A 15342-nucleotide genomic window follows, 5' to 3' on the forward strand; every position below is an offset into this window, starting at 1 on the left:
CTGCTCTAGACTACTACGGGACCCAGGAAACACTGCTCTAGACTACTACGGGACCCAGGAAACACTGCTCTAGACTACTACGGGACCCAGGAAACACTGCTCTAGACTACTACGGGACCCAGGAAACACTGCTCTAGACTACTACGGGACCCAGGAAACACTGCTCTAGACTACTACGGGACCCAGGAAACACTGCTCTAGACTACTACAAGAACAGGACCAGGAAACACTGTTCTAGACTACTACAAGAACAGGACCCAGGAAACAAGAACAGGACCAGGAAACACTGTTCTAGACTACTACGGGACCCAGGAAACAAGAACAGGACCAGGAAACACTGTTCTAGACTACTACAAGAACAGGACCAGGAAACACTGCTCTAGACTACTACAAGAACAGGACCAGGAAACACTGCTCTAGACTACTACAAGAACAGGACCAGGAGACACTACTCTAGACTACTACAAGAACAGGACCAGGAAACACTGCTCTAGACTACTACAGGACCCAGGAAACACTGCTCTAGACTACAACAGGACCCAGGAAACACTGCTCTAGACTACTACAGGACCCAGGAAACACTGCTCTAGACTACTACAAGACCAGGAAACACTGCTCTAGACTACTACAAGACCAGGAAACACTGCTCTAGACTACTACAGGACCCAGGAAACACTGCTCTAGACTACTACAAGACCAGGAAACACTGCTCTAGACTACTACAAGACCAGGAAACACTGCTCTAGACTACTACAGGACCAGGAAACACTGCTCTAGACTACTACAGGACCAGGAAACACTGCTCTAGACTACTACAGGACCCAGGAAACACTGCTCTAGACTACTACAGGACCCAGGAAACACTGCTCTAGACTACTACAGGACCCAGGAAACACTGCTCTAGACTACTACAGGACCCAGGAAACACTGCTCTAGACTACTACAAGAACAGGACCAGGAAACACTGTTCTAGACTACTACAAGAACAGGACCAGGAAACACTGTTCTAGACTACTACAAGAACAGGACCAGGAAACACTGCTCTAGACTACTACAAGAACAGGACCAGGAAACACTGCTCTAGACTACTACAAGAACAGGACCAGGAGACACTACTACAAGAACAGGACCAGGAAACACTGCTCTAGACTACTACAGGACCCAGGAAACACTGCTCTAGACTACTACAGGACCCAGGAAACACTGCTCTAGACTACTACAGGACCCAGGAAACACTGCTCTAGACTACAACAGGACCCAGGAAACACTGCTCTAGACTACTACAGGACCCAGGAAACACTGCTCTAGACTACTACAGGACCCAGGAAACACTGCTCTAGACTACTACAAGAACAGGACCAGGAAACACTGCTCTAGACTACTACAGGACCCAGGAAACACTGCTCTAGACTACTACAGGACCCAGGAAACACTGCTCTAGACTACTACAGGACCCAGGAAACACTGCTCTAGACTACAACAGGACCCAGGAAACACTGCTCTAGACTACAACAGGACCCAGGAAACACTGCTCTAGACTACAACAGGACCCAGGAAACACTGCTCTAGACTACAACAGGACCCAGGAAACACTACGCAGACGACAACATTCTGTGTTAAAACTTATTGAGTGTAGGGGGCAGTATTTTAGTTTTTGGCTAAAAAACATATCCGTTTGAAACTGCCTATTTCTCAGGCCCAGAAACTTCTCTGACCGACTCTCTTCTCTGTATACATCAATGATGTCGCTCTTGCTGCTGGTGATTCTCTGATCCACCTCTACGCAGACGACACCATTCTGTATACTTCTGGCCCTTCTTTGGACACTGTGTTAACAACCCTCCAGGCAAGCTTCAATGCCATACAACTCTCCTTCCGTGGCCTCCAATTGCTCTTAAATACAAGTAAAACTAAATGCATGCTCTTCAACCGATCGCTACCTGCACCTACCCGCCTGTCCAACATCACTACTCTGAACGGTTCTGACTTAGAATACGTGGACAACTACAAATACTTAGGTGTCTGGTTAGACTGTAAACTCTCCTTCCAGACCCATATCAAACATCTCCAATCCAAAGTTAAATCTAGAATTGGCTTCCTATTTCGCAACAAAGCATCCTTCACTCATGCTGCCAAACATACCCTTGTAAAACTGACCATCCTACCAATCCTCGACTTGGGCGATGTCATTTACAAAATAGCCTCCAATACCCTACTCAACAAATTGGATGCAGTCTATCACAGTGCAATCCGTTTTGTCACCAAAGCCCCATATACTACCCACCATTGCGACCTGTACGCTCTCGTTGGCTGGCCCTTGCTTAATACTCGTCGCCAAACCCACTGGCTCCATGTCATCTGCAAGACCCTGCTAGGTAAAGTCCCCCCTTATCTCAGCTCGCTGGTCTCCATAGCTGGATGTGAAGTGAAACATGGTCTTGACATGTTGACATGTTGAGTTCTCTGGGACAGCTAGCTAGTTGATGTAGAGTGGGGCAGCTAGCTATTTGGATGTGGAGTGGGGCAGCTAGCTAGCTGGATGTAGAGTGGGGCAGCTAGCTAGCTGGATGTGGAGTCAAACATCTCCAATCCAAAGTTAAATCAGCTAGCTAGCTGGATGTGGAGTGGGGCAGCTAGCTAGCTGGATGTAGAGTGGGGCAGCAAGCTAGCTGGATGTAGAGTGGGGCAGCTAGCTAGCTGGATGTAGAGTGGGGCAGCTAGCTAGCTGGATGTGGAGTGGGGCAGCTAGCTAGTTGGATGTGGAGTGGGGCAGCTAGCTAGCTGGATGTGGAGTGGGGCAGCTAGCTAGCTGGATGTAGAGTGGGGCAGCAAGCTAGCTGGATGTGGAGTGGGGCAGCTCAGCTAGTTGGATCCAGAGTGGGGCAGCTAGCTAGTTGGATGTAGAGTGGGGCAGCTAGCTAGCTGGATGTAGAGTGGGGCAGCTAGCTAGTTGGATGTGGAGTGGGGCAGCTAGCTAGCTGGATGTAGAGTGGGGCAGCTAGCTAGCTGGATGTGGAGTGGGGCAGCTAGCTAGTTGGATGTGGAGTGGGACAGCTAGCTAGCTGGATGTAGAGTGGGGCAGCTAGCTATTTGGATGTGGAGTGGGGCAGCTAGCTAGCTGGATGTGGAGTGGGGCATCTAGCTAGCTGGATGTGGAGTGGGGCAGCTAGCTAGCTGGATGTAGAGTGGGGCAGCTAGCTAGCTGGATGTGGAGTGGGGGCAGCTAGCTAGCTGGATGTAGAGTGGGGCAGCTAGCTATTTGGATGTGGAGTGGGGCAGCTAGCTAGCTGGATGTGGAGTGGGGCAGCTAGTTGGATGTAGAGTGGGGCAGCTGGATGTAGAGTGGGGCAGCTAGCTAGCTGGATGTGGAGTGGGGCAGCTAGCTAGCTGGATGTGGAGTGGGGCAGCTAGCTAGCTGGATGTGGAGTGGGGCAGCTAGCTAGTTGGATGTGGAGTGGGGCAGCTAGCTAGTTGGATGTGGAGTGGGGCAGCTAGCTAGCTGGATGTGGAGTGGGGCAGCTAGCTAGCTGGATGTGGAGTGGGGCAGCTAGCTAGCTGGATGTAGAGTGGGGCAGCTAGCTAGCTGGATGTGGAGTGGGGCAGCTAGCTAGCTGGATGTAGAGTGGGGCAGCTAGCTAGCTGGATGTGGAGTGGGGCAGCTAGCTAGCTGGATGTAGAGTGGGGCAGCTAGCTAGTTGGATGTGGAGTGGGGCAGCTAGCTAGCTGGATGTAGAGTGGGGCAGCTAGCTATTTGGATGTGGAGTGGGGCAGCTAGCTAGCTGGATGTGGAGTGGGGCATCTAGCTAGCTGGATGTGGAGTGGGGCAGCTAGCTAGCTGGATGTAGAGTGGGGCAGCTAGCTAGTTGGATGTGGAGTGGGACAGCTAGCTAGCTGGATGTAGAGTGGGACAGCTAGCTATTTGGATGTGGAGTGGGGCAGCTAGCTAGCTGGATGTGGAGTGGGGCAGCTAGCTAGTTGTATGTAGAGTGGGGCAGCTAGCTAGCTGGATGTAGAGTGGGGCAGCTAGCTAGCTGGATGTGGAGTGGGGCAGCTAGCTAGCTGGATGTGGAGTGGGGCAGCTAGCTAGCTGGATGTGGAGTGGGGCAGCTAGCTAGCTGGATGTGGAGTGGGGCAGCTAGCTAGCTGGATGTGGAGTGGGGCAGCTAGCTAGTTGTATGTGGATGTGGAGCAGCTAGCTAGTTGGATGTGGAGTGGGGCAGCTAGCTAGCTGGATGTGGAGTGGGGCAGCTAGCTAGCTGGATGTGGAGTGGGGCAGCTAGCTAGCTGGATGTAGAGTGGGGCAGCTAGCTAGCTGGATGTAGAGTGGGGCAGCTAGCTAGTTGGATGTGGAGTGGGGCAGCTAGCTAGCTGGATGCAGCTAGCTAGTTGGAGTGGGGCAGCTAGCTAGCTGGATGTAGAGTGGGGCAGCTAGCTAGCTGGATGTGGAGTGGGGCAGCTAGCTAGCTGGATGTAGAGTGGGGCAGCTAGCTAGTTGGATGTGGAGTGGGGCAGCTAGCTAGCTGGATGTAGAGTGGGGCAGCTAGCTAGTTGGATGTGGAGTGGGGCAGCTAGCTAGCTGGATGTAGAGTGGGGCAGCTAGCTAGCTGGATGTGGAGTGGGGCAGCTAGCTAGCTGGATGTAGAGTGGGGCAGCTAGCTAGTTGGATGTGGGAGTGGGCAGCAGCTAGCTGGATGTGGAGTGGGGCAGCTAGCTAGCTGGATGTGGGGCAGCTAGCTAGCTGGATGTGGAGTGGGGCAGCTAGCTAGCTGGATGTGGATGTGGAGTGGGGCAGCTAGCTAGCTGGATGTGGAGCAGCTAGCTAGCTGGGGCAGCTAGCTATTTGGATGTGGAGTGGGGCAGCTAGCTAGCTGGATGTGGAGTGGGGCAGCTAGCTAGTTGGATGTGGGAGTGGGGCAGCTAGCTGGCTGCAGTGGATGTAGGCTGGATGTGGGAGTGGGGCAGCTAGCTAGCTGGATGTGGAGTGGGGCAGCTAGCTAGCTGGATGTAGAGTGGGGCAGCTAGCTAGCTGGATGTAGAGTGGGGCAGCTAGCTAGTTGGATGTGGAGTGGGGCAGCTAGCTAGCTGGATGTAGAGTGGGGCAGCTAGCTAGTTGGATGTGGAGTGGGGCAGCTAGCTAGCTGGATGTGGAGTGGGGCAGCTAGCTAGCTGGATGTGGTGGGGCAGCTAGCTAGCTGGATGTAGAGTGGGGCAGCTAGCTAGCTGGATGTAGAGTGGGGCAGCTAGCTAGTTGGATGTGGAGTGGGGGCTAGCTAGCTGGATGTAGAGTGGGGCAGCTAGCTAGCTGGATGTGGAGTGGGGCAGCTAGCTAGCTGGATGTAGAGTGGGGCAGCTAGCTAGCTGGATGTGGAGTGGGGCAGCTAGCTAGCTGGATGTAGAGTGGGGCAGCTAGCTAGTTGTATGTAGAGTGGGGCAGCTAGCTAGCTGGATGTGGAGTGGGGCAGCTAGCTAGCTGGATGTGGAGTGGGGCAGCTAGCTAGCTGGATGTGGAGTGGGGCAGCTAGCTAGCTGGATGTAGAGTGGGGCAGCTAGCTAGCTGGATGTAGAGTGGGGCAGCTAGCTAGCTGGATGTAGATGGGGCAGCTAGCTAGCTGGATGTGGAGTGGGGCAGCTAGCTAGCTGGATGTAGAGTGGGGCAGCTAGCTAGCTGGATGTGGAGTGGGGCAGCTAGCTAGCTGGATGTAGAGTGGGGCAGCTAGCTAGCTGGATGTGGAGTGGGGCAGCTAGCTAGCTGGATGTAGAGTGGGGCAGCTAGCTAGCTGGATGTGGAGTGGGGCAGCTAGCTAGCTGGATGTAGAGTGGGGCAGCTAGCTAGCTGGATGTAGAGTGGGGCAGCTAGCTAGCTGTATGTAGAGTGGGACAGCTAGCTAGCTGGATGTAGAGTGGGGCAGCTAGCTATTTGGATGTGGAGTGGGACAGCTAGCTATTTGGATGTGGAGTGGGGCAGCTAGCTAGTTGGATGTGGAGTGGGACAGCTAGCTAGTTGGATGTAGAGTAGGACAGCTAGCTATTTGGATGTGGAGTGGGGCAGCTAGCTAGCTGGATGTGGAGTGGGGCAGCTAGCTAGCTGCATGTGGAGTGGGGCAGCTAGCTAGCTAGCTGCATGTGGAGTGGGGCAGCTAGCTAGCTGGATGTGGAGTGGGGCAGCTAGCTAGCTGGATGTGGAGTGGGGCAGCTAGCTAGTTGTATGTGGAGTGGGGCAGCTAGCTAGTTGGATGTGGAGCAGCTAGCTAGCTGGATGTGGAGTGGGGCAGCTAGCTAGTTGGATGTGGAGTGGGGCAGCTAGCTAGCTGGATGTGGAGTGGGGCAGCTAGCTAGTTGGATGTGGAGTGGGGCAGCTAGCTAGTTGGATGTAGAGTGGGGCAGCTAGCTAGCTGGATGTAGAGTGGGGCAGCTAGCTAGCTGGATGTGGAGTGGGGCAGCTAGCTAGTTGGATGTGGAGTGGGGCAGCTAGCTAGCTGGATGTGGAGTGGGGCAGCTAGCTAGTTGGATGTGGAGTGGGGCAGCTAGCTAGCTAGTTGAATGTAGAGTGAAACATGGTCTTGACATGTGGAGTTCTCTGGGACAGCAAGCTAGTTGGATGTAGAGTGAAACATGATCTTGACATGTGGAGTTCTCTGGGGCAGCTAGCTAGTTGGATGTAGAGTGGGGCAGCTAGCTAGCTGGATGTGGAGTGGGGCAGCTAGCTAGCTGGATGTGGAGTGAAACATGGTCTTGACATGTTGAGTTCTCTGGGACAGCAAGCTAGTTGGATGTGGAGTGGGGCAGCTAGTTAGTTGGATGTAGAGTGGGGCAGCTAGCTAGTTGGATGTAGAGTGGGGCAGCTAGCTGGATGTAGAGTGGGGCAGCTAGCTAGCTGGATGTAGAGTGGGACAGCTAGCTAGCTGGATGTAGAGTGGGGCAGCTAGCTAGTTGGATGTGGAGTGGGGCAGCTAGCTAGCTGGATGTGGAGTGGGGCAGCTAGGTAGTTGGATGTGGAGTGGGGCAGCTAGCTAGCTGGATGTAGAGTGGGGCAGCTAGCTAGTTGGATGTGGAGTGGGGCCGCTAGCTAGTTGGATGTGGAGTGGGGCAGCTAGCTAGCTGGATGTAGAGTGGGGCAGCTAGCTAGTTGGATGTGGAGTGGGGCAGCTAGCTAGTTGGATGTGGAGTGGGGCAGCTAGCTAGTTGGATGTAGAGTGGGGCAGCTAGCTAGTTGGATGTGGAGTGGGGCAGCTAGCTAGTTGGATGTAGAGTGGGGCAGCTAGCTAGTTGGATGTGGAGTGGGGCAGCTAGCTAGCTGGATGTAGAGTGGGGCCACACATTCTAAATGTGATTGTTAAATGTTCACATTCCAAAAAAGGTCTTTCAACTTCAGATTATTGTCAACTCATAGTAAACTCTGATCTTCCCCTGTGTTTGGGAATTAAAATGCCTCCCCCTATTCCCTACAGCAGTGGTTCCCAGCTCCAGTCCTACAGTACGCACAACAGTACACTTTGTGTGTTGTAGCCCTGGATAAACTCACCTGATTCAACTCATTGAAGGCCTGATGATTAGTTAACAAGTAGAATAAGGTGTGTTTGTCGAGGGCTACAACAAACTGTACTGCTGGTAGTACTGGAGGACTGGAGTAGGGAACCACTGCCCTACAGGGCCCTGGTCAAAAGTAGTGCAATATGTAGGGAATAGTGTCATTTTGGACAAAACCAGTATCCGCGAAATTCCCAGAACGAGGTGTCTCACAGGTGGGTCGGTATTTAAGGTACGACTGTCTTGACGCAACACAGCAGGTTCTAAAGTACACATGCACTTACCGGGCTCGTGTCGGGTAGAATGATTATCTTGATTCAACATTACACAACTTGAAGCCGCTCTTACAGCTCAGGCAGCCAGGCAAGTCCCAGCCCTGATGACAAGCAGTGTGCAAACAATGGCTGTGGGATTTGGAACCGTATACCCAGCCTGAGCTCAGAACATTTCGTATTATTCTGTACATAAATCTGAACCACTACTTTTACTATATGTAATGTTTCTTATGGTATGTATTAATTTATGGATGTCCATCTATTTCGTATAATATGTTAAGAATTACACTTTGTATGATATGTTACGAATTGGAAAACAGTACTATAAAAGTTATTAATTTGCTAAATGTATGATTTTTTTTCACAAATTCTAGCTAGGTGGCTAACGTTGCCTAGGCTATGGGGTTAGCTAACATGCTAACTAGTTGCAAAGTAGCTAAAAAGTAGTAAGTAGTTGAAAAGTTGGTAAAATGCTAAAGTTGTCCATGAGGAGATTCGAACTTGCAACCTATGGATTACTAGACGTTCATGTCATATGCCCCCTCATCCACCACCCTACTTTCGTTTTTGCCTTAAGTAATTATCGGTCTTATGTAACCATACCAAACGTAACATACACTATATATACACACAAAAGTATTTGGACACCACTTCAAATGAGTGGATTTGGCTATTTCATCACATCTAACACACCGCCATGCAATCTCCATAGACAAACATTGTCAGTAGAATGGCCTTACTGAAGAGCTCAGTGACTTTCAACGTGACACTGTCACAGGATGCCAACTTTCCAACAAGTCAGTTGGTCAAATATCTTCCCTGCTAGAGCTGCCCCGGTCAACTGTAAGGGCTGTTATTGTGAAGTGGAAACATCTAGGAGCAACAACGTCTCAGCCATAAAGTGGTAGGCCACACAAGCTCACAGAACGGGACCACCGAGTGCTGAAGCACTTTGCACGTAAAAATCATCAGGACCCAGTAAACTGCCTCTGGAAGCATCGTCAGCACAATAACAGTTTGTCGGGAGCTTCATGAAATGTGTTGCCATGTTTGAGCAGCTGCACACAAGCCTAAAATCACCATGTGAAATGCCAAGCATTGGCTAGAGTGGTGTAAAGCTCGCCGCCATTGGACTCTGGAGCAGTGGAAACGTGTTCTCTGGAGTGGTGAATCACGTGTCACCATCTGGCAGTCCGACGGACTAATCTTGGTTTGGCAGATGCCAAGAGAATTCTACCTGCCCCAATGCATAGTGCCAACTGTAAAGTTTGGTGGAGGAGAAATAATGGTCTGGGGCTGTTTTTCATGGTTCAGGCCCCTTAGTTCCAGCGAAAGGAAATCTTAATGCTACAGCATACAAGGACATTCTAGACGATTCTGAGCTTCCAACTTTGTGGCAACAGTTTGGGGAAGGCCCTTTCCTGTTTCAGCATGACAATGCCCCCGTGCGAGGTCCATACAGAAATGGTTTGTTGAGATCGGTGTGGAAGAACTTGACTGGCCTGAGCTAAACCCCTTCAAACACCTTTGGGATAAATTGGAACGCCGACTGCGAGCCAGGCCTAATCGCCCAACCTACTACTGCTTGTGGCTGAAAGCCTTCCCAGAAGAGTGGAGGCTGTTATAGCAGCAATGTTCCAACATCTAGTGGAAAGCCTTCCCAGAAGAGTAGAGGCTGTTATAGCAGCAATGTTCCAACATCTAGTGGAAAGCCTTCCAAGAAGAGTGGAGGCTGTTATAGCAGCAATGTTCCAACATCTAGTGGAAAGCCTTCCCAGAAGAGTGGAGGCTGTTATAGCAGCAATGTTCCAACATCTAGTGGAAAGCCTTCCCAGAAGAGTAGAGGCTGTTATAGCAGCAAAGGGGGGACCAACTCCATATTAATGCCAATGCTTTTGGAATGAGGTGATTGACGTGCAGGTGTCTACATACTTTTGGTAATGTAGTATAGCTTACTAATTTGAGTGTCCCGGATTTACTTTTACTATGTTACGTCTAGTCTATGAGACCAGCCTGGTATAACGTGTATATTTGCGTGTGTGACCGCAGTCTCTTCGCGCTGTAGGTCCAACAGAGTATGAACCAGTACCCTACATCCTACAGATGAGTCCTCATCCGCTCTCCTTCGTGCACCGAAGTACAATCATAATATAGGTGAAAGCATAGGTCATGACAGAAACAATGGCTGATATTAAATGGTCCAACAAAAGGAGAGAAAAAAAGTATTTTGATATTTACAAAATAAATAACATACTGCATAAATAATACAATGTAAGACAACAATAGCCTATAATTTAACGTATGTGTAATATAATAGCCTATTAGGTTTTATTTCACAATTAAAAGTTAAAGTGCCTTTTATTAGTGTTTTTCAGGATGATAGCCTGTTAGCCTAGATGCTAAATAGTTCGTCTGAATGGGCATCTCTTCAGGCAAAACGGGTATACTTTTTGGACAATCTACTGACCCAATAAAACTGCAGCTGCCCGCAGATACAATATAATAATACCTGTTGTAGCAACTATCATACCGTTAACTTGTTGGCTAGTAAAGTTAGAACAAGAGGATGGCAGGGGATTCTCTACATGCACAGAAGACAATTTTAAAAAATGTTACGAGTGTAATTTAAGCCTGAGAATTGTGAACCAAAATCCTTTTACTCACCTCCTCACATCGAAAACCATGATGTTTGCACGTTTTAGATGAGTATATTAAAACAATTGAGTTAACGGAAAATCAGCACAGATTTCTCTACAATCCTACCGGTTGTTCATCGTTACCGGGTGACGTCAGTTTAGGACGCTTTGCCAGAATCCTATTGGTTGAATTCACTTCCTGGTTGAAAGATTCTCTTTCCGTTCTTTTAAAATTAAACCAGACCGTAGAGCTGTGTTAAAATACTCATACTAAACCACACTATTTGTAACGTGATTTGGTATATAGTATGATTATTGGCCATAGTATGGATATAGTTAGTATGCCAAAAGTTCCCCGATGTCGTACTAAAATCTCCAAAATATGAAGTTGACACGCAGAGGACACTATTTCCGTACGTTAGGGGCCATAATGCACTTCTTCAGGAAATTGACGTGGCTTCACATGGTTTGCAAATTTGAAGGGAATGGCGGGAAATATGCAGTCGAAGTCCGACCAGAGCGGATACAAATCCATTGCTTTAACTAATTATGACAAATGTTAAGAACATGTTGAGCAATGTAATAAAGTAATGACTTTAAAGTTACTTACACTTTATGTTGGCTGACAATTTGTTAGTTACGCTATCCATACAGCAGTATGTACTGGTATGTTAGCTACTGTTAGGTACCTAACGGTAGTTGGTTACTAATACATAGAATTTGCCAGGTAGTATATGAACTATAATTTAACTATCCAACGTTTATTGACTTGATTATATACATCATTCTTAACTAAACGGTATAGTCGTTGTGCTTTCTCAATGGACTTTGTTAATTCTGTCTCCCGATTTCAGAGAACTCTCCTCTGAGTGCCGAATAACTGATGAATTTACAAATGCTCAACATCAGTTGAATATGGTCGGTGTCAGTAAAGAAGGCAAAACGTGTAATTGAATTGTTGCCAGCAGCACAGTTACAGTCACCAACACTCTGGATAAAATGTAAACAGCCTAACCAGCTCTGCTAGGGGCGAGGAAAATAGTCGGAGTGAGGTGTTCTCTCATTTGTGTCAGGAAGTAATAGCTAGCAAACGTTATCCAGTTAGCCTGGGTGCTTGACTGTCATTGAGACACTACTCCTCCTGCCAGTGTCCACCTCATTTACTAACAGACAAGCTGACAACTCGCTCTGGATTTACGAAAGCCCAGAGCGCACTGTGGTGCTCCAGATTGAATTTATGAACACACCTGAAACCGTAAAATGTCTAGGTTGCATAGCAACCGCATCAACTTCTGGTAGACAGGCGAAGCGCTAGTATGCTCAACTGAAAGAATACTGTTTGTTTACAGTATAGTAAAATTAAATAATAGTATATACTATGCAGTATGTACTCATTAAGTATGTAGTATACAGTATGTTAGTATGGGTATTCGAACACAGCTAGCAAAGGACTGAAATGTTTGCCTGCCTTTTGAAGGTCTGTAAGAAGTCCAGAGAGGACAAATTAATACATATTTTTCCCCCTCATTATGTCGAGATCACAACTTATTTATCTCGTGATCAAATCAAATTTTATTTGTCACATGCGCCGATTACAACATGCTCCTTATCGTGAAATGCTTACATGCCCTTAAAACCAAAAAGTTTTAAGAAAATAGAGTTAAGAAAATATTTACTAGATGTCAATGTGTCATGTCATGGCTGTCATTCTTTCTGCAGACAGGCATCTTTCCATCTTCATTGACACGTGGTCACATAAAACACTGAGGGAGATTTATCAGAAATTCTGTTACCAATCTTTGCATCTGCACCGTTCTTCCAGCAACCGTTCTTCCAGTTGTGTTTTTTTTGTAAAATTGTTTTTAAAAATCAGTCTTTGTGCATAGAGTATGGTTTGTTCAACTTTTAAAATCAATGGTTTTTGTTTGGTATAAATGTTCAAGTGAATAATCTGAGTCTCAGTGCAATTCAGCTAGCTTGGACTTGCCCTGGAACAAACGGAGGACCCAACCAGCTACTGTTACGACATCGTTGTGTTGTTGTTCATTATGGGAAAATAGTCCGTTGAATTATGAAAAGCGTCATGTCCACAAAACCAAAACAAAAAGTACAACTTCCGGGGAGAAAAGGAACAACCTTCAACCCGTTACTGTTATGATGTTGTTCTGTGGTGAGGACAAGCCTGGCGGGGTTGTGTTTTCCCTTCATCACACAGCCTCTTCCGGCAATATGAAATGTCCTCTTTTCTGTGGTGAGGACAAGCCTGGCGGGGTTGTGTTTTCCCTTCACTCACAGCCTCTTCCGGCAACATGAAATGTCCTCTTTTGTGTGGGAAATAAAAACTAGCAAATGACTAAAATATACATGCCTTAGGCTAAGCTGCACATGAATGAGTCTAGGAAATGTATTGTATTGATATGTGTGTATAATAATATCTCTATTGCTACCTATATATCTAGCGCTGGAAACCCAAAGAGGAACTGCTGTAAGTCTACATCTAATTAAAATGGTCCCGTTCATGATCTAAAAAACCGTCAACTTAAATTCAACAGCAAAGCCTCTTCACATCTACAAAACAAAACTAAAGAAAAACTTCAGGGGATCACCTCGAAGCTGACTGTGAGAAGAAAGAGAAATCTTTTGACCACAACCACTTACTGTTATACCACTGCGTCCTAAATGGCACACTGTTCCCTATGTAGTGCACTACTTTTGACCAGAGGCCTATGGGCTCTAGTGAACTATATATAGGGAATAGGGTTCCGTTTAGGATGCGCCCGTGGTGTTGTGATTCTGTGGTGAGGAGAAGCCCTGTGTTTTCCCGCCCACTCACTCGGCTGTTGCCCGGGGCGATGGTGACCGTAAATGAACAGGGACGACAGTACTGACAGCTGAACAGAGAATGTGTCCCAAATGGCACCCAAGTCCCTATAGAGTGCACTAGGGCCCATAGGTCTCTGGTCAAAAGTAGTGCACCATGGAGAGAATAGGGTTCCATTTGGGACGCGGATTGAACAGTCACAGGAAATGCCTCAGTGTCGTCCCCTGTTTTACTTCCCTCCCTGGATGAGAGGACAGTCCTCCTGACAGCTGATAATGATGGGAAGCAAAAGCACTAAAATTACAGAGTTTTATTTTGTCAATTCATGCTTTCTTAATTTCCAGTATGTTGAGTAATCTCTCTCTCCTCTCTCTCAATTCAATTCAGTATACTTTATTGACATGACAAGTTAAATGACTTACATTACATCTCTCTCTCTCTCTCTCTCTCTCTCTCTCAAAACAATTCAATTCAGTATACTTTTTTGACATGGCAAGTTAAAATATCTACATTTAGTAATACCAAAAGGTTACCTTGACTTGGAAGAGTTCCAGCATTGTTTTGGATAGTCATACCCAGGTCATAGCCAGCTAGCTAACGTAGTATCCCTCTGTTATAGCCAGCTAGCTAACGTAGCATCCCTCTGTTATAGCCAGCTAGCTACTCAGCTGTCAGTCAGTCACTCAGCTGTCAGTCAGTCACTCAGCTGTCAGTCAGTCACTCAGCTGTCAGTCAGTCAGTCACTCAGTCAGTCACTCAGCTGTCAGTCAGTCACTCAGCTGTCAGTCAGTCACTCAGCTGTCAGTCAGTCAGTCAGTCACTCAGCTGTCAGTCAGTCACTCAGCTGTCAGTCAGTCAGTCAGTCAGTCACTCAGCTGTCAGTCAGTCACTCAGCTGTCAGTCAGTCAGTCAGTCACTCAGCTGTCAGTCAGTCACTCAGCTGTCAGTCACTCAGCAGTCAGTCACTCAGCTGTCAGTCAGTCACTCAGCTGTCAGTCAGTCACTCAGCAGTCAGTCAGTCACTCAGCTGTCAGTCAGTCAGTCAGCTGTCAGTCAGTCAGTCAGTCAGTCAGTCAGTCAGTCAGTCACTCAGCTGTCAGTCAGTCACTCAGCTGTCAGTCAGTCAGTCACTCAGCAGTCAGTCAGTCAGTCAGTCACTCAGCTGTCAGTCAGTCACTCAGCTGTCAGTCAGTCAGTCAGTCACTCAGCTGTCAGTCAGTCAGTCACTCAGCTGTCAGTCAGTCAGTCAGTCACTCAGTCACTCAGCTGTCAGTCAGTCAGTCACTCAGCAGTCAGTCAGTCAGTCACTCAGCTGTCAGTCAGTCAGTGGAAAGTCAACAACAAACCTGTTCCCTTATCTTCTGAGAAAGGCCCTTTCCAAGTGCCATGTCACAGTCTGACTCAGTTTAATACATAGTGCACTACTTTTGTTCAGAGCCCTACTGCATAGGGAATAGGGTGTCATTGGGGACGCAACTAATGACTAAACAACAAGACACAAGACTGACAAACAATGTGTGTAGCTCAGTCGGTAGAGCGATGAGCAGCCAGGGTTTGTGGGTTTGAGTCCCACGTATTAAAATGTATCCACTCGCTACGGTCAGTCGCTCTGGATGAGAGTGTCCGCTAAATGACCTAATGTTTGTGTCCTCTGTGTTGTTTTCCGCACATGGCAATGTACCGGACATTCATTCTCTCTACAGTCATTCACTTTTATGGTGAACCTTTCGCTCTCGAGGCATCGAACGCTTTGTACCACTGGCCAATAAAAGGCTAATAAAAAAACTAAACTTTTATGGCCACCGTGACAGCTATTTACTGATGATCTTGTTATTCGTCAGCTATCAGCTGAACGGGGAGAATGTAATAATATATTTCGATAATTAGATCTCTGAAAATTGAGCAAATTCCTAATGTGGTGAAGTTGACATATTTTACACAAAGACCACCGTTTTAGGTGATTCATATACTGGTAATAGCTTAATAACAGGTGAATTACATAATGATAATAACAACTATAGAACTCAATGTTACAGGAAGGCCATAAAGATCATCAAGGACAACAACCACCCCCCCGAGCCAC

The 15342-nt window shown here is 47.7% G+C and overlaps 1 protein-coding gene across 2 annotated transcripts in view; it reads right to left on the reverse strand.

The window, feature by feature from the left end:
* Positions 1–10821, reverse strand: part of ergic1 (endoplasmic reticulum-golgi intermediate compartment 1) — a 69362-nt gene extending 58541 nt beyond the window's left edge. The window contains exon 1 of one of the 2 annotated variants that reach the window (XM_065020000.1): positions 10467–10821. In XM_065020000.1, coding sequence (XP_064876072.1) covers positions 10467–10486 — 20 coding nt within the window. In that variant the 5' untranslated portion in view covers positions 10487–10821. Of the gene's footprint in view, positions 1–7811; positions 7912–10466 lie in introns of those variants that run through there. The other variant, XM_065020001.1, reaches the window with a different exon arrangement.
* Positions 10822–15342: the final 4521 nt, after the last annotated feature.

The sequence above is a fragment of the Oncorhynchus nerka genome, linkage group LG6 (assembly GCF_034236695.1).
Source record: "Oncorhynchus nerka isolate Pitt River linkage group LG6, Oner_Uvic_2.0, whole genome shotgun sequence".
Lineage (NCBI taxonomy): Eukaryota > Metazoa > Chordata > Actinopteri > Salmoniformes > Salmonidae > Oncorhynchus > Oncorhynchus nerka.